Source organism: Pteronotus mesoamericanus, unplaced genomic scaffold (assembly GCF_021234165.1).
Source record: "Pteronotus mesoamericanus isolate MK-2021 breed Mesoamerican mustached bat unplaced genomic scaffold, CSHL_Meso_final scaffold_36, whole genome shotgun sequence".
In the NCBI taxonomy this organism is placed as follows: Eukaryota; Metazoa; Chordata; class Mammalia; order Chiroptera; family Mormoopidae; genus Pteronotus; species Pteronotus mesoamericanus.
Genome location: NW_026555313.1, coordinates 22,850,936 through 22,868,533, shown reverse-complemented (window position 1 = coordinate 22,868,533; position 17,598 = coordinate 22,850,936). Strand labels below are relative to the sequence as shown.

Here is a 17,598-nt window from a genome sequence, read left to right as displayed (position 1 = left end):
GCTTAAAACAAAAATATGAAGAGGGAGGAAGAAAGTAGTATGGAGTAAGAGAAGGGAAGAACAATATATGAGATTTGAAGTATACTATGTGATAAAACCTGGTGTCATATTATATCCAGACTTGAAGGATACGAAATGAATGTTAAACAGCTATGCAGGAGAGAAGATAGCACCTTTTTGCACCTGTCTCTATTTGCTATGCTCTGCTGGGTTCAGTAGGTCAGGGCCTGAGGAACTGTGTTGCACATAGTGTCTGGCAAAGGGCCCTATCAGCACTTTTTCTTCTTTCCTCTGAGGAGATGTATGTAGCAGAAAACTCCTGAACTTGGCCTCACTGATCTGCGGAGCCTGTAATCACGCAGGTAGGGGTTGGGTTTGCCTGGCTGACTGTAGCAAATCTCAGACATTCAGTTCCTGTCTTCCAGACCTAAGCCTGCTGCTCTCTTGCAGAAAGTTCAACCCGAGTTCTCCAGTCTGAGCTGCCCTCTGCTCATCGGCCCTGCTGGGTAAGGTCCTCCCGTACCTTCGGTGTTCTCTGCCTCTGAGTTTTTGGTTAGCAAAGCTTCTGTGCCCTGCCTGTGCACACAGGTGTGGAAGACCTGTGTCTCTGCCAAGCCTCTGATCTCACCTCAGCCCCTCTTTTAAGAGTTTCTATATGGCTCCCTGTATAGCTGGTCCCTGGGCGTCCTATTCTCCATGTGCTCTCAGTGGGGCTTCTTAACAGGCAATGTGGATGTATTTTACGGGGAATAGCAGGGCTGAATAAATCCATATTCCTGAAATTTCTGAATTACTGGGCAGATTCCTTCAAGGGTCTCTTTCCACAAGCATTATAGCCTCTTACTGGGAATCCCCACTCCTGGTTTGAGGTCAACTTTAACACAGGATGCTCACTTAGCCCTCCCTTGCTTTCCAGAAGTCCACACAATGGAGTTTACTGATTCTTAAATTGTTCTGGACATGGTCACTTTTCTTCTTCCCTTGGTTTCATAAGGAACTGCCAGGTGTGCTCTGGAGGGACCTGTAGGTACAGCTGTTGTTCTTCTGGAGAGAAAGTGATTTCTGTATGGATTTGGATAGCAAGTCCCCTTCCAGAGTAGGAATTTGACACTTAGCAATGTATGAAAATTTATGAGTTAAAACCATATCTCCCACAGCACATTCTAATGGCTTCAAGAAAAATTGGCTTTCAGGGCTTCAGAGATTCCAGTTACAGTCAGTCTGCCATGAGGACTCAGAGTTCTACTGACCATTGAATATGGCATTCTAGTATCAATCAAAAAGTCTACAAACAGCGTTCTCCCACTGTTAGTTTACTTGAGGTTCCTGGGGGCGGTTTGACTTCAAGAGGTTGTTTTAATAATTGAACATTCATTGTCAGAGTGGTTTCCTTTCCCCAGCATAACTGTCGAGTTCTCAAACTCTGACTTCCTTTCCCTCACCTGAGGCATTCATTTTTCTAGTGCCCCTTTCTTTTGCAATATATGCATTGATCAGTGGCGAACATTTTAGACAGGGGTCAGAATCCTCTTGCTTGCCAGTGTAATTTCCCTGAGGCCTGTTCCAAGAAAATAGTGACTAGTTGGGCCTTTTTCTGTTCTCTGTTATTATAAACTTTTAAGGCAATGTGTACTAATTGGGAAGGATTCTTGCCTATTCCTCACTCTAACTTCTGAAGTTTCTTTCTGATGTCAGGTGCACTTTGAGAGATAAAGATCAAATTCACCATTCTAGTATTTTCAGGGGCTCATGGATCCAAATCAGTATATTTTCTATAGACTTGGTATATTTTTTAAAAATAATTTTATTTATTTTTAGAGCAAAGAGAAGAGAAGGAGAAAGAGAGGGAAAGAAATATTGATGTGTGAGAGAAACATCCATCAGTTGTCTCCTGCACGCCCCCACACAGGGACCTGGCCCACAACCCAGTCATGTGCCCTGACCAGGAATTGAACTAGCAACCTTCTGGTTTGTGGGATGATGCCCAAGCCACTGAGCCACACCATCGGGGCAGGCCTGCTAGATTCTTTCAAGAAGCTCTGAGGAGTCCTCTGTGGACTTTTGTTGTACCGCCTGAACAATATTCAGACTTTCCTGCTTAGGGACTCCTCTCCTCAGTCCCTCAAGAATGCACCTCTTATAGTGTTGTAAGAGAGGAAGGCCATTCTCATTAGGGTCCCATTTGGGCTTGATTGAAGGTATTGCCTTAGTAGGGTTGGGGGCTCCATCTGGATTTTTTTGGTGCAGTCTCCTCTGAGCCTCTTAATTTGCCTATCCAATTATCAACCTCTAATCATCCCCCATGAGCAAAATATTCAGCAAGGTTTGAATGTCTGCCCAATTGGGATGGTGGGTAGCAAAAACTGACATAACTAAGTCAGTTATTTTAGTATGATCATCCCTATAAGAAGGATTTAAGTATTCTCAGTTTGACAAATCTGATGTAGAAAATGGAGCACATGCCCAATAAAATCCAGAGAGCTGGCTCTCTGGCTCTACTCCCGCTGGAGGTCTTCTCAAAGGGTATTGCCCTGCCCTGGTAGGGGATTGTCCTCCACTGAAATTGGTACCTTGATGGGTTTGGAACAGAGAGATCAGTTCAGGCTCACCTCCTCTGGCTCCCTCAGCTGAGAGAGGAGGAAAATCCCCTGGGGCTGGAGGGGCTGTGGGAACCCTGACCATGCTCGCAGCAGCCATAACATCCTGTTCTTCCTCGTTGCTCTCTCCTGAGCATCTACTATCCACCACAGCCAAATTTCCTTTTCTCTGAACCATTAACCTATTTCTTTTTTAATCTTGCATCTTTATTATGCAAAGCCATAAAAACCTGTACATAAGGTATTTCATCCTATTTCCCTAATCTTTGACAAAACAACTCTAATTGCATTATAGTATAGTAATTTAAAGATGCTTTCAGTGACCAGTACTCTCCTGAGTCCAGAATATAAATAAGCCAAACAGTATTACAATAAAAAAAAATCATTCTTTTTAGTCATAGGTTCATAAGCAGAAGTCAACAAATCAGCCAAAATTTGCCCCAAAAATCTGTTTCCCAGAATGGAGGCTCCCCCTCATTCTACAAGACAGAGTTCTGTAATATCACATAAACCAGAAGGCACCTTAATTCCTAATGATTGACCTAAGTCATAGCCTGGAACTGTAATCCTGAACTAGAAAGCACAGCAATTCAATTGAAAGTGAAGGTGAATAGGGAGTGCCAAGAGTTGGAGAAGGAGATTCCCCAAATGAAATCACTTGGCAGCTGCTAGGGGGTCTCCAAATCTATACCCCAGGGCCCCTCCAGCCCACGCAACCAGCAGGATTCCCTGTCAAATACCCAGACTTACTGGAGAATCCCAAAGCAGTCCCACCACAGTCACCAGAATATGAAACTGGAAAAGTTAGCATTCATGTTGCCTGTCACTATCAGAACCAATACTTAGAGACAAAGACTGAATCTTTTTGGGCACTTTACTCAGATTCCAGCAATCAGAGAAGACAGTGGGTTATGTACCCTAAAAAACTTCTTGATGTCTCATCTCAAGCCAACCTTTTTTATAAAGAAAGCAAAAGGGTATGTAACAGGTTTGGAATTCAGGAAAAAGATTAATGAGATGAAAGTTGTCGTCCAGCAATTTTCTGAGCATCCCTTCATCTGCTGACCAGCAATTCTTTATCTGCATTCTGGTCAGCAGACATTCTCTTTCTGGAGCACAAAGGCTCAGATACCATCTTGATCACTTGCAGTCCTCCTGGGGCACAAAAGTTGAATTGCTTGCAGGCCTCCTGGAGTCAGTATATGTCTGGTCATGCATTCCAGTTCCTGGAACAACAGCTTTCCACATGCATTGATCACTAAACCTGTTAAATATAACTAAAGCTAAAAATTTTTAACTCTTGAGTTCCCCCATTACAACCTTGGGCAAATCACTTACCTCCTCTGGGCTCTGGGTATCCTCACTGGTAAAATGGGAACACCCCATGGGAGTATTACAGAGATGAAACGACAAACAGAAAAGCACTTTGCAAGCTGTATTGAGATGGTAGGGTAAATGAGCATGGATGATATCTTGATTTTTCTTTAAATCTTTCAAAGGTAAATGATCATTAAACATTAAGATTTGTTTTGGTCAGTTTATTTTAGGTGTATCTTAGGGAAAACTACAAGCTAGAAAAGGCTCAGAAATCCTTGTGGTAACATTTGGCTAAAATTGAGGGTATAAACTGTAGGACTTTTTGTCCACAGAAGGTGCTAAGGAATCCTGATTTGAGTTGTGAATCCAGTCCTAGTTAGCCCTAGGAAGGTGCTTTGGCAAGTTAAATCACTGCAAGTTAGTTTGAACATGCACTTCCCAGGCAAGGCTAAAGCCTGTTTTTAAAAAAAGTGTGTCTGGGCTAAATCCAATGCAGCCTGGACATTTCAGACTGGCACCTCCTCCTCTGGTTGTTTCTGAGGCCATCCAGAGGCCAGAGGCCAGATTAACTAAAAAGTAAAGAGCAGACTGCAGAGTTTGGGACTTTGTGCAGACATGCTCATAGTGTAGAGGGCGGGAGAGAGTGAAGGAAGGAGGGCGTTGGGAGCTGAGGCCCCACCTTTCATTCCAGCAAAGTGCACCCGCCGAGCAGGGATGAGTCACAGACTTAGGCGCTCAGAGAGAGAGACTTGACTTCTCTCTCTGGGAAAACTCGGGTGCTCGCTCCTTAGAAATGGCCTTGGGAGGGTGCTGGAGCCCTCAGTCTGCCTTGTCTGGTCTCTCGGGTCAGGGCTGGGTTTCCCTCATGTATGGCAAGAGCCTTACGCGTGCTGTGCTTCTTCTTGGCATACAGCTCACAGGTAAGGGCTGGTGGGCTTCCCTCAGCATTTCCTCCCTCATTGCCTACCCTGGAAAGTTAGCCAATTGTCTAGGAAGTGACAAGAGGTGTTTTAAAATTTTTTCTGTTTTGTTTTTGTTTTTGTTTTGTTTTGTTTTGTTTGTGAGCCTGAACCACAGTTGCAGTTCAGTTTAGTTTTGACTTTACTGAAACCAAAGTTGGTGACTTGTTTTGGGGGAACTGCTTTTGGACAAACAGGTTTAGGTGTGTTTCAGCTGCCAGTGATTCAGGCACAGAGAAGGCTTTCAAATCTCAGGTTACAAACCATTCTTTTGTGGCTACTTTCAATCTCTCACTGCAGGCAGGACTTGGCATTTGGATTTCTGTGTGTGAGTCTTGTCTGGGATTCTCAGTAGCACTGGGAAGGCCAAAATTGTTAAGGAGAGAAATCCACTGTGGTTTTGAAACTGACCCAGCGCACACATTCTAAATGTAAATATCACGGTAAAAAATGCTGCATCGTATAAGGTTTCAGGAGTTCAGGCAAGCATAAGCTTTCTGAGGTTGATTAACTTCTGCAGAAGACTAGGAATAGTTCAAAATCCACATAACAAGGACATTTTCTGGAAAACTTAACCTCTTAAAGAGCCATTACACACATGATACAGAATGCTTAACTTGCGTACATGTGTAATTCATATTTTGATTAGATATTTTGTTTCTGCTTTCAATTTTTATTTGCTGATATTTGTAATTTTGAAGTGGGTACCATGAGGCTAGTGTATCATGCTGTGGAGAAAGTGAGAGCACTAAGAAGTTTCACTGTCAGGTATTTTTAGTTATTACACAGAAGGGGAGTGCCCAGGTAGCGTATAGGTAGGCATGCAGACTCTGGGTGAAAAAAAGTACCAGAGCCAGGTCATTTCAGTTTTATCCCCTACTCAATCATTTATTTTGGTTGAGTTAGCAGAAGTTCTCTTTATACACATCCCCTGTTAACCCTGCTTTTCCTTTTCTTTATTGCAGCTCTTTGGCCTATAGCAGCTGTGGAAATTTACACCTCTGGAGTGCTGGAGGCTGTTAATGGGACAGATGTTCGGTTAAAATGCACTTTTTCCAGTTTTGCCCCTGTAGGTGATGCTCTGACAGTGACTTGGAATTTCCGTCCCCAAGATGGGGGGTCTGAGCAGTTTGTAAGTAGATTATTGTCATTTTCTGGGGGATCTTTAGTTATGAAAATAAGCCTGTCTCTTTCTCTTTGCCCTTCCTGCACTCTTTCTTTCTTTCTTCCTATTTTTTTTAAGCAAGCAGAGGGTAAAGCTGGGAAACAATTCTTGGGACAGAGACTGACAGAACTGAGACTGAGAGGCCAGTGAAAGGGACATAAAGGAGTTCTTGCAAGAGAGCTGCAGATAGGGCAGTGAGGCATGCTGATGCTTCCGCCTCCACCCTCTCAGCCTCCTTGCCCAGGCACTGAGTAAGACCTTTTGCCAATTCTCCTTTCTAGGTATTCTATTACCATGTGGATCCCTTCAAACCCATGAGTGGACGGTTCAAGGACCGGGTAGTCTGGGACGGGAACCCCGAGCGCTATGATGTCTCCATCATCCTTTGGAAGCTGCAGTTTGATGACAATGGAACATATACCTGCCAGGTGAAGAACCCACCTGATGTTGATGGGCTGGTTGGGGAGATCCGGCTCAGCGTTGTGCAGACTGGTAGGTTATGCAGAGGAAACTGTTTTGGGAAGTGTGTGAGCTTGTAGAAAAGAGAGGGGCAATCTTTTGTGATGCCTAGAAGAGCAGAGGGAAGGACTAAATCCTTCAAATCTAGAAACCATGGAGGGAAAGTGAAGAATCCTGGGGTAAAAAGAGAAAGGCTTTGTTCGACTGTGGAAAGAAACAGAAAGTAAAGCCAAGGGAACTAGGTAATCTGTTACAAAAATGGCACTGAGATTGTAAAAAGGAGAGGAAGCAACTTTCTGATAAAAGGGTAACAATAGGCCTGTTCATTCACTCGTTTACTTACATGATACTTATTGAGTGCCTCCTTTGCAAGGTACTGTCCAAAGTGCTCAACATTACTCTCTCATTTAATCCTCACAACCACCCTAGGGGGCAGACAGTAATAATGGTATCTGTTTATTGAGTTGTGTTAGGGGCTTTGCATATCTTATTTAATCTTTACATATCATGTCAGGTTACTGTGCTCTTAGTGCCCTTCTCCCCCTCATTCTACTAACAAGGAAACTGAGGCTCATGGAGGTTAAGTCACTTGTCCAAAGTCATGTAGCTAAAAGGAGTCACACAGAACTCAAATCCAAGCATCTTTGGCTCCAGAATTGTGCTACAAACTAATGCATTCTTACTGCTCACAGTCTGTAAAGGGTAACCTGGGAACCTGTGCCAGATAACAAAGAGTGAAGACCATAAAACTTCAGAGTTGTACATTTGGGTCTGTAAATGCTACCATTTACTAGCTGTAAATACATCTTTTTTCTCTCCTTCCAGTAAAGTGAAAACAATATAGCAAGGATTATGGTGAGGATAAAATGACATAATAAATGTAAAAATTTCCCAGACTATGAATTGTACTGAAAATTATAATAGCTACCATGTATTGAGTGTTTATTATGTGCAGGCATAGCATGGAACAATTTAAATGAGTACTTTTACTTTTTATAAGAATGCAAGAAATGGATATTGTTATCTCTATTTTATATATTGAGCAAACTGACACTTAAAGAAGTTAATTATTATCCCCAAAAGACACAGCTAATAAATGGTGGAGCTTTCTCTGGTGTGTGCTCTTAACCAAGACACAATATTACTACCCTTTAAAGTGGTATGATTTCCTCCAACTCATTCTTAGTACCATTCTTCAAGGCTCTATCAATAGAGCGCTGTGTGACTTTGGAGAAGTAATCTGAGTGTTGAAAGAATACCTTTGGACTTCAGTTTCTCCATCTGCAAAATGAACTGATTAGACAAAAACACATGGTTCTTAAACATAATGAGGTCACTGCTCTTTGAGATCTAATGAAATCCATGGCAGCCCTGCTTCCTCACCACCCCAAAATGTACACAAAAAAATACGACATGGATGCTGTGGGCTTGTGGTCTCTTCTCCCCTCTCCTTCATGGTATCTAGTCTGGGAACACCTGAGCTAGATATTCTCTAATGTCTTTTCTGGTTCTGAGGGTCTTTTGAAGTTTAAATCAGAAATCAAGCTTAAAGACAGGAGACCCAGGCTTCACAGACTCTAGCTTTGTTTAGGGACCTTTACCTCTGGGTTTCCTCTTACATCATTTACCCACTAGACAATACAGTCCTGTGTCACATCATGACGTTTCAATCAACAATGGACCACACATACAATGCTGGTTTTATAAGATTATAATGGAGCTGAAAAATTGCTACCACCCAGTGACGTCGTAGCCATCATCACGTCATAGCACAAAAGTTGCAAAAAACAAGGCTGTGGTAGAGATGGTAAACAACTTTAACCTGAATGTGGATGAGAATGACTTGTGGAGCTCCTAGATGTGGTTCCTGAGGAATTGACTAACGAGGAGTTGTTGGAACTGGAACAGCAATACATGGTTAAAGGGGAGGCAAGAGAAAAGGAAACTGCAGGAGAAGAGTAAGAACCCTCAGGAAAACTCACAGTGAAGATTTAGCAGAAGCTTTTGCAGACCTCAGTAAGCTCCTTAAAAAGCTTAAAATCATGGACCACAACACTGAAAGGTTTTCATTAATAGAGAGGAATGTTCATGGTGCATTATCTGCCTACAAGCAAATTTATGATAAGAAAAAAACAGACCAAGCAAACCACCATGGACATATTTCTGAAAAGAGTGATACCTCCTCAAGAAGAGCCTCAGGCAGGTCCTTCAGGAGGTGTTCCAGGAGAAGGCATGGTGATAGACGACAGCTCTATGTGTGTTATTGCCCCCAAAGACATAGGGGGATATGATGTAGCGGTGGAAAATGGTGATATTGACAATCCTGACTCTGTGTAGACCTAGGCTTATGTGTGTTTGTGTCTTAGTTTTTAACAAAAAGGTTTAAAAAGTAAACAAATAAAATAAAAATTTAAACATAGAAAAAAGCTTAGAAAATAAGGATATACAGAAAGTACTTTTGTACAGCTGTACAACATGTTTGAGTTTTAAGCTGTATTATTACAAACAAGTTGAAATGTTAAAAAAATTAATGTCTATAAAGTAAAAAAAGTTACAGTAAGCTAAGGTAAATTTATTGAAGAAAAATATTTTAAAATAAATTTAGAGTAGCCTAAGTATATAGTGTTCATAAATTCTACAGTCATGTACAATAATGTCCTGAGCCTTCACTGCCACTCACCACTCACTGATTCACTTAAAACAACTTCTAGTGCTGCAAAGTTCATTCATGATAAGTGCCCCATACAGGTGTACCATTTTTAACCTTTTATACGATATTTTTATTGTATCTCTTGCATGTATAGATATGTTTAGACACACAAATACTGATCATTGTGTTATAATTGTCCACAGGATTCAGTACAGTAACATGTTGTAGAGATTTGTAGTCTATAAGCAATAGGCTATTCATAAGCCTAGGAGTGTAGTAGGCTCTAATATGTAGGCTTGTGTAAGTGCACTCTATGACGTTTGCACAGTAGTAAAATTGCCTAACAATGCATTTCTCAGAACGTATCCCTAAAAAAATCATTAATGATGCATGACTGTAGTTACTGACTTACTCGCCCATCTTCCCAGTGGGCATGAGTTCCTTGAAGGTAATGTCTTTTTTTGGCTTGATATTTCCATTAGTGCCTGGAGTATGGTAGGCCCTTAATAAATCTGAATAAATGACCAAATGAATGGTAAAGATAGTTAGGGAGAGTTTGGGTCCTGGATTGATTAGGTCAGCAATAACCTTACTCAACTGGCCTAGTAGTTCTCATAATTTTAGCTTGCATCAGAATAACCTGGAGGATTTGTTAAAACAAATTGCCAGCCCCACCTGTCATTCAGTAGGCCTGGGTGGGGCCTGATAATTTGTGTTTCAAAGTTCTGTTCCTGCTACTCCTAGGACTATAGTCTGCGAACCACTAAAGTAGTCTGTATGGCCTTCCTATTACTACTAGAGTTTATAAGGTAATATGTTAGAAGAAGGATTCCATTTACTGATAACAATTCATCTCTATTACATCTTTAGATTTCTCATAATCCTCCTCTTTTATAGAATCCTAACTTGACCTTTTTTCTCCTTACAGTACGCTTCTCTGAGATGTATTTCCTGGCTCTGGCCATTGGCTCCGCCTGTGCACTGATGGTCATAATAGTAATTGTGGTAGTCCTCTTTCAGCATTTCCGGAAAAAGCGATGGGCTGAAAGAGCTCATAAAGTGGTGGAGATAAAATCGTAAGGCTGGGCAGTTCTGGGAAAATCTTTCAATACTCTTGTATGGTGACACTTGGTGTTTTACAATGAGGCTAAATAACTGTTGAACAGATAGTCTTCCCTTTGAATAAATCTTATATAAAATAATTCAAATTTCCAGTATGGATAAATTAGGACATGAGCTAGTAATTTTACAAAAGGATTCTTAATTTTACAGAAGATTTCATTATAGTCTTTCTCTATTATGGAGGATTTGAGATTATTAAAATCCGTTATGTCAGATGAGTACAAGATTTATTGGGATGATCGCATAGTAAGTTATATAATGTTTAATCACTAGGGTGTACACCTGAAACTAATATAATATTGTATAAAAATTTTTGAAAAATCTGTTATGTAAAACTTTTTTAGAATACTGCTTACTTACTTTATTTATTCTTACATAGAAAGGAAAGGAGGGAGGAAGAAAGGTGGGGGAAACATTGATGCATGAGAGAAACATCAATTGGTTACCCCCAGCTGGAGACCTGACCTGTGAACCAGGCATGTGTCCTGACCAGAAATCAAACCCATGACCTTTTGGTTTGTGGGATGATGCCCGGTCCACTGAGCCATAGCAGCCATGGCAGAATACTCATTTCTTTTATTGTAACTCATACAAGAACTACTGGGTAGTCAGCAGGAACACTATGAATCAGTACCTAGGAAAGTCAACCATATGGAAATGAGGTGCTTAATAAATATTTTTAGAGATAAAAATTTACATACTCTAAAATCCACCTTTTTAATATTTCATAGTCACCACTAATTCCAGAATATATTCCTCACTCCTAAAAGGAACTCGTGCATATTCTTTAGTTGTCACTTGCTATTTTACCCACCACCTGACCCTGACAAATACTAACCTGCTCTGTCCCTGTATGGATTGGCCTATTCTGGATATTTCATATAAATGGAATAATGACATATGTGGCCTTTTTGTTTGGCTTCTTTGACTTAGTATAATATTTTCAAAGTTCATCCATGTTAGGGCATGTATTATTGCTCATTCCTTTTTATGGCTGCATAATATTCCACTGTATGTATATATCACATTTTGTTCTATTCACTCAATTGATGGACATTTAGATTTTCCCCACTTTTTGGCTATTTTGACTAATGCTGCTATGAACATAAATCTGTAAGTTTTTCCCTTTAGGTATATTCTCTTGGATATATACCTAAAAGTGAAATTGCTAGAATGTATGGTAACGCTATATTTATCTTTTGGAGGTATTGCCAAACTCTTTTCCAAAACAGCTGCACCATGTTACATCCCTACCAGCTATGTATGAGTGTTCCGATTTGCCCACATCATTGACAACACTTGTTATTGTCTGTCCTTTTGATTTTTGATTATAGCCATAGTGGGTGTAAAGTGGCTTCTCACTGAGGTTTTGATTTGTATTTTCCTAATGACTAACAATGTTGACCATCCTTCCATGTGTTTATTGGCCCTCTGTATATCATTTTGGAGATATATGTATTTAAATGTTTTGCCTATTTAAAAATTGGGTTGTCTTTTTATTGTTGAGTTGTACTAGTTCTATTTTGGAGTATCTAAAAGTGCCCTATTAGATATATGATTTGCAATGATTTTCTCCCATTCTTTGGGCTGTCTTTTCACTTTCTTCACAGTGTTCTTTGAAGCACAACAGTTTAAAATTTTGATGAAGTCAATTCATCTATTTTTTTCTTTTGTTGCTTATGCTATTGGTGTCATATCTAAGATACCAGTACCTAACCCAAGGCCATGAAGATTTATGTTTTTTTCTTCTAAGAGTTTTGCAGTTTTACATCTTACATTTAAGTCTTTGATTTATTTTGAGGTGATTTTCGTATATGGTGTAAAGTAGGAATCCAAGTTCATTCTTTTGCACAAATTGCAGCTTTTTGGTGCCCCCAGCACCATTTGTTTGCTTTCCTTGAGAAATTTTTATTGACTTAAGTAGAATTGAAAGGAGACTAATGAGCCCAACTCTGAGATTTTGGTTTAAATTCAACATAATCAATAAAGATGACTTCTAGGTCAATACAAAACTTTTTCTTTCTTTTTTAAGTTGTTCAACTACAATTTACTTTCAGTATTATTTTGTCTTGGTTTCAGGTATACAGCATAGTTGTTAGACAGTCTTATACTTTACATAGTGTTCCCTTAATATTTCCAGTACCCAACTGGCACCATACATAGCTATAACAATATTATTGACTATATTCTCTATGCTTTGCTTTACATCCCCTTGACTATTTTGTAATTGCCAATTTGTATTTAATCCCCTCACCTCCCTCTCCAAGTTCCCCAACCTCCCTTCCCTCAAAACTTTTTCTTTTATGAATAAAGAGTAGAATTGGAGATCAGATACTAATGGTAAACTAAGGTATCGGCTTTGAACGGCTGGGGCCCCCAAATTATATATTCCCTTCTAAAAATATTCTGAAAAATGTCTGAGTTCAGATACTGAGGGTCATGTTAAGGCATGAGTATTATTAGTTAGGCGATACTAGTGATATAGCTCTCTGTAAGCTTGGATCTACTCCCAGGTACATATAATTCTTCCCCAAATAGCGGGGGAAATATCTCACTTGAAGCTTTGTAAGATTTGTCTCCCTTGTTTCTTGTATTGTTCACTTAACATTAGTTTCTGCTTTTTTTATTACAGAAAAGAAGAAGAAAGACTCGACCAAGAAAAAAAGGTTGCTGTTTATTTAGAAGATGCAGACTAACATTCTTAGATGGTGAGGTTCACAAATGGGTTAATTTCTTTCCTTAGCTTTCTGGCTCATCTCTAATATAGATCTCCCAGATTATATGATTATTAGGTGTTTCCTATATGAAACTAGAGCAGCTGGATCAGGAAGGTAAAAGTCTATTAGTAATTATGGATAGCTTCCCCTTTGAGGTTCATTTTGTACAAAATATTAGGAAGCTAGACCATTAAAACTGAGAGAATTCTAATATTATTTGAGGCTTTGGGGGCTATATTTTTCACCTGGAATAATAAATTAACTTTCAACGTGTAAATAAATGTTTTTAAACAAGTGGATTAATATCTGCTTGTTTTGTTTTATTGTAAATTGATAATGGCATTAAGAGTGACTCAATAGATGTCCCTGACCTTCTGGCAGAAGAACTGTTGTACTATGTGGAATGGATTTCAATTCCTCTCATTTAGATATTGGGACCATGAACCCGATTTTAGTAGTGTATCATTTTGTTTTATCCAATTTTAGTAGTATGTAATTTTCTTTTTCCAGTTTTCAGGTTTATCAGGCTTAAAAGGTAGGATGATTTAATTTTTTAATATAATCAGAATTTCTTCTATTGTCTGAAGTAGGTCCACTATTATTCTTTGCAAAAAGAGTCACCTTTTAGTAGCCTAAAACTCCAGTGAAAGACCTGAAGGATTTATATAATAGAATATGGCGAGAAATGACTCTATTGTATACCCATAAAAACAAATTTAGTATCAGAGAGATTTTACCAAGGGCTATTTATTTTTAAAACCCAGCCAATTCTCTAATATGTAGGTCATGGAAAAAAAAAAATGGAACTCTCTCACAGTCAAAGAAATTTAATGAACTAACAGAATCAATTGCAACATGTGAGTCCCTGACTGGATGAATACTAGTTTGAATAAACTAGTTGTAAAAAGATTTGGGGTGATAACTGGGAAAGTCTTGAATAATGTTTGAGTATGGATAATATTGTGGAATTATGAATTTGTATTAGGTATAATAAGTATATTGTGGTTATATAGAAAAATGTCCCTATTTTTAAAATGTACATTTGAGTATTTAGGGATAAAAAGTCAGTAATTTTTCAGCCAAAAATATATTAAATAAGGCAAAATGCTTTAAAATTAGGTGATGTGTGAATTCTTGTCTTCTCTATTTGTCTGTATGTTTGATTTTACTTATAATAAAAGGACGGGAGGGAGGGAGAGGGAAGAGGGAGGGAGGGAAGGAGGGAGGGAGGGAGGGTGGGAAGGGAAATGTCTGTGTGAATGAGCTAAGGATCATTAAAGTGTCCACACGAGGCAGAGGCTATGAATTAAAGACACTGGCTCTGAGAATAAGGATCAGGAAACTTCTTTTAAAAGTTAAATTAGGGGGAGAATAAATATATTTAAGAATATTTTCATGCACAATGAACAACAGATCTAATGATGTGTATGTATTTCATAATGCTAGGTATTCCTAATGCACTCTGCCCAAATGCATTATCCATTTAAACTTTTGTATTTCAGGAGGCTGAAGATTTCCAAGAACCAGAACCCTAGGATAAACTGAAGTTAATGGAAGCTTTTCTTTGGCTTTTTTTTTTTTTCAGTTGTGACCTGTCTTCCAACCAGCTCTACAGTATATGACCACCTAGACAAATAATGTCCCTCTGGAGCCAGCATAGGGCCCTTCTTGAAAAGATACCACCATACTCATGCCCAGACCCATTACTAAGGAGTTATTTCATTTTAGAATGCAAGTAATTTCAAGTTAGCTTTTGTATACTATGAAGCAACATTTTTGCCCTTAGGTACTGCTTTGTAAGTTATGACTTGTATATACATATATTGGCAGCAAGTGGGATAAAAGCCAACTTGTCTATCATGACATTTCCTTTTACATATTAGTTTCTTTAGAGCAGCACTTTTACTACTAAAGTTAATGTGTTTACTTTTTTCTTCTCACATTCTCAATTAAAAGGTGAGCTATTTCTCCCAGCTCTTTTTGATTAAAAGAAAATACTATGTTTAAACTGTTAAAGAATAGTTTGATTTTTATGGCTTTCCTTAAATCTGAGACACATCTTGTTTTATAGAATTTTAGTATCCTAGATGATAATTTTTTATTTTTTGTCAATTGATCTAAGGTTTACCACAGAACAAGTGTAAATCACAGAGTAACTATGAAGAGGTTACTTAAATGCTAATATGTTGAAAAATGCCACTCTCAGGATGGAACTGCTTGTCACCTTTTTTTCTGTATTGTACAGTGCAGGTCTTTTATGAGCAGTGAATGACTGCTTAGCTTACTGTGCCCTGCCTGCCTGCCCCCGGCCCCATTTAAATGATCTATAACAAAACAGCAAAGTCTATGCTTATTCATTTGTAGACTGGAATCACTGAGCAGTTAAATAGGAGAATTCTGGAATAGTATCTTATGACTTTAAAAACTTAGGGCTGGTGAAAAAAGAATCAACCCTAAATGATAATTATTTTGTACAGTGTTATACAAAGCTTGAGGATTGGAAGAGATGTTTTAATTTTTTTTCTTTTTTTAGAAATTTGCCTTTTTGGGGAGAGAATTTGGTATGGGGCAAAGAAATACCAAAACTAACAGAATGAAACCAACTTTATTCTTTTTCCCCTTGTATTAGTACATAAAGGAAACTTTACACGTGGGCTATGAAAAGAAAAGAGCTTTCTAAAAGGGTCTAGTTTCCTGGTTTCTTTTCAAGCCTAAGTTATACCAGAATTTATTCAAAAGACAGAAAACATCTAAAAGTGTCTCCCAAAAATCTTTGCAACATGGTATTTTCAGTTTTCACTGTCTGGGCTAAAGATGTTATATCTTTTACAAACTGGAATTTTCAAATTTAAAGATGCTGCACTTTGGTATTTTTTCCAATTTTTTTTAATTGGTTTAATTTACACACAAATCTTAATTCTCAAATACATTCCATATCTGTCTCATTTTGCCTATTACACTGTTTAAAGAAGTAAAGCTTCAATACCCAGTTTTGAAACAAAAATTAGATTTCAGGTCTCTATTACTTGCAATTCACATTTTCTATTTCTTTCCATAATTCACTCTTTCAGAATATAAAAACTGGATGTTTCTTCAAACAGGTGGCTTGGATGATGTTCCATAAGTATAATGAAGGAGTAGTTAAAAACTCATGGAATGTTTTTCCAGCAAAACTTATAGCTGTCTCTTGGCTAAATACTCAATGGTTAATAATGGCCCTATTGTTCAGTGTCTTCCTAAAGAGAACTGTACTGTAATTTATAATTTTAGTGTGCCTTAAACATTTATGTAAATAACCCTTAGCCATAAAAAGAAATCAACAGTTATATAATTTGCTCTATATAAAAATCTAAATTTTACATAGCAGGTGACAGAAAATTGATGGACATGTATTTTACCTTCATCAAAAACTTTTCTTACCAGTAGCCTGGAAGTCAATAATGGATAGAATTAATTTCTACTGGATCAATAAGCCTATATGGAGTTTCAGAGAATTTTCACATTGCTTTGGATAACTCAGAATCTGGCATGGCATAGTACTTAGTTTGGGGATCCTTTCAAAGGAACAGTATCATCTATTCCATCTGGTACTCTTATAATACCTTCTTAATGGTGAAAACTACCTGCTTTCAAATCTAGTAAAGGAATGAGAGTTGAAAGTGGCAAGTTATTAAACTTTCCCAAAAACTGAAGCAGAATTTTGTTCCCCTCTTACTTTCATTAAATATACTAAGATTCCAGGTTGACTAATGATTAAAGCAGGGTACCATTCCATTTCTTTTTCAGAAGCATGACATCATCTCTTAATTTCAAGCACTATGAAAACATTACTTTCTCACTTTTCCAAGTAAAAGCTCTACAAACATCAGCTTACTCTTCCTTCTATTACACGTTGGAATGATTTCATCATTGTCACTGTCAACAGCAATGTAATAAACACTCAATTCAGGTAGATGCTTAGCTGGAATATGTAATAGCTATGCAAAAAAGAACATGGCCTTAAAGGGGAACAACTTTTTCCCCTTAAAGGGGAAAAGACTTAAGGCCTAATTTACCACGAAGGCCTAATACATATTTATGTTGACTGACTGATCCTGTATTATCTCCTAGGTCTTTTTCTTTTTCTTTTTTTTTTAGATTTTATTTATTTATTTTTGGAGAGGGAAAGCGAGAGGAACATCAATGTGTGGTTGTCTCTGGAGCGCCCCCTACTGGGGACCTGGCCCGCAACCCAGGCATGTGCCCTGACTGGGAATGGAACCTGTGACTCTGATTGGCAGGCTGGTGCTCAATCCACTGAGCCACAAGAGCCAGGGCCCTCCTCCTAGGTCCTTTTTAACCCTAAACTTACTGAATTCTATTCTGGGAGCAGTCAAATAAAATAACCTGAGGGAAGTTAAAAAAAAAAAAAAGTACCTTCAGGAATAGAGTCAGAGAATAAGACTATTTTGTCTGCAGCATTCCATAAAATTTAAAAGTAAATTTCCCCAAGTCTGTAGCCTATCTCAATTACAAGCAAAAGAGAATAAACAACTCCTACTGGAGAATTAAAGCATTCGGTGGCCAATGAACAATTCCAGATGTGGTTCTGGAAAAAAAAACACAACCAAAA

The 17,598-nt window shown here is 38.5% G+C and overlaps 1 protein-coding gene across 2 annotated transcripts; it reads left to right on the top strand.

Annotated features, from left to right (window-relative positions):
* Positions 1–4,646: 4,646 nt before the first annotated feature.
* MPZL2 (myelin protein zero like 2) lies at positions 4,647–15,473 on the top strand. 2 transcript variants are annotated; one of them, XM_054592574.1, is made up of 6 exons: positions 4,647–4,834; positions 5,839–6,005; positions 6,320–6,530; positions 10,076–10,223; positions 12,902–12,977; positions 14,572–15,473. In XM_054592574.1, the coding sequence occupies exons 1-5, from the start codon at positions 4,708–4,710 to the stop codon at positions 12,963–12,965; spliced, it is 717 nt and encodes a 238-aa protein (XP_054448549.1). In that variant the 5' UTR covers positions 4,647–4,707; the 3' UTR covers positions 12,966–12,977; positions 14,572–15,473. The 2 variants fall into 2 exon arrangements, with proteins under 2 accessions (XP_054448549.1, XP_054448548.1); XM_054592573.1 differs by having other exon boundaries at positions 14,489–15,473.
* The last annotated feature ends 2,125 nt before the right edge of the window (positions 15,474–17,598 follow it).

Bases quoted from the DNA above. Each gene is read 5' to 3' on its own strand.
- MPZL2 (XM_054592574.1), top strand. From the start codon at position 4,708: ATGGCCTTGGGAGGGTGCTGGAGCCCTCAGTCTGCCTTGTCTGGTCTC. The intron at 6,531-10,075 runs GTAGGTTATGCA...TTCTCCTTACAG, and splicing joins GCTCAGCGTTGTGCAGACTG to TACGCTTCTCTGAGATGTAT. The intron at 10,224-12,901 runs GTAAGGCTGGGC...TTTTTATTACAG, and splicing joins AAAGTGGTGGAGATAAAATC to AAAAGAAGAAGAAAGACTCG.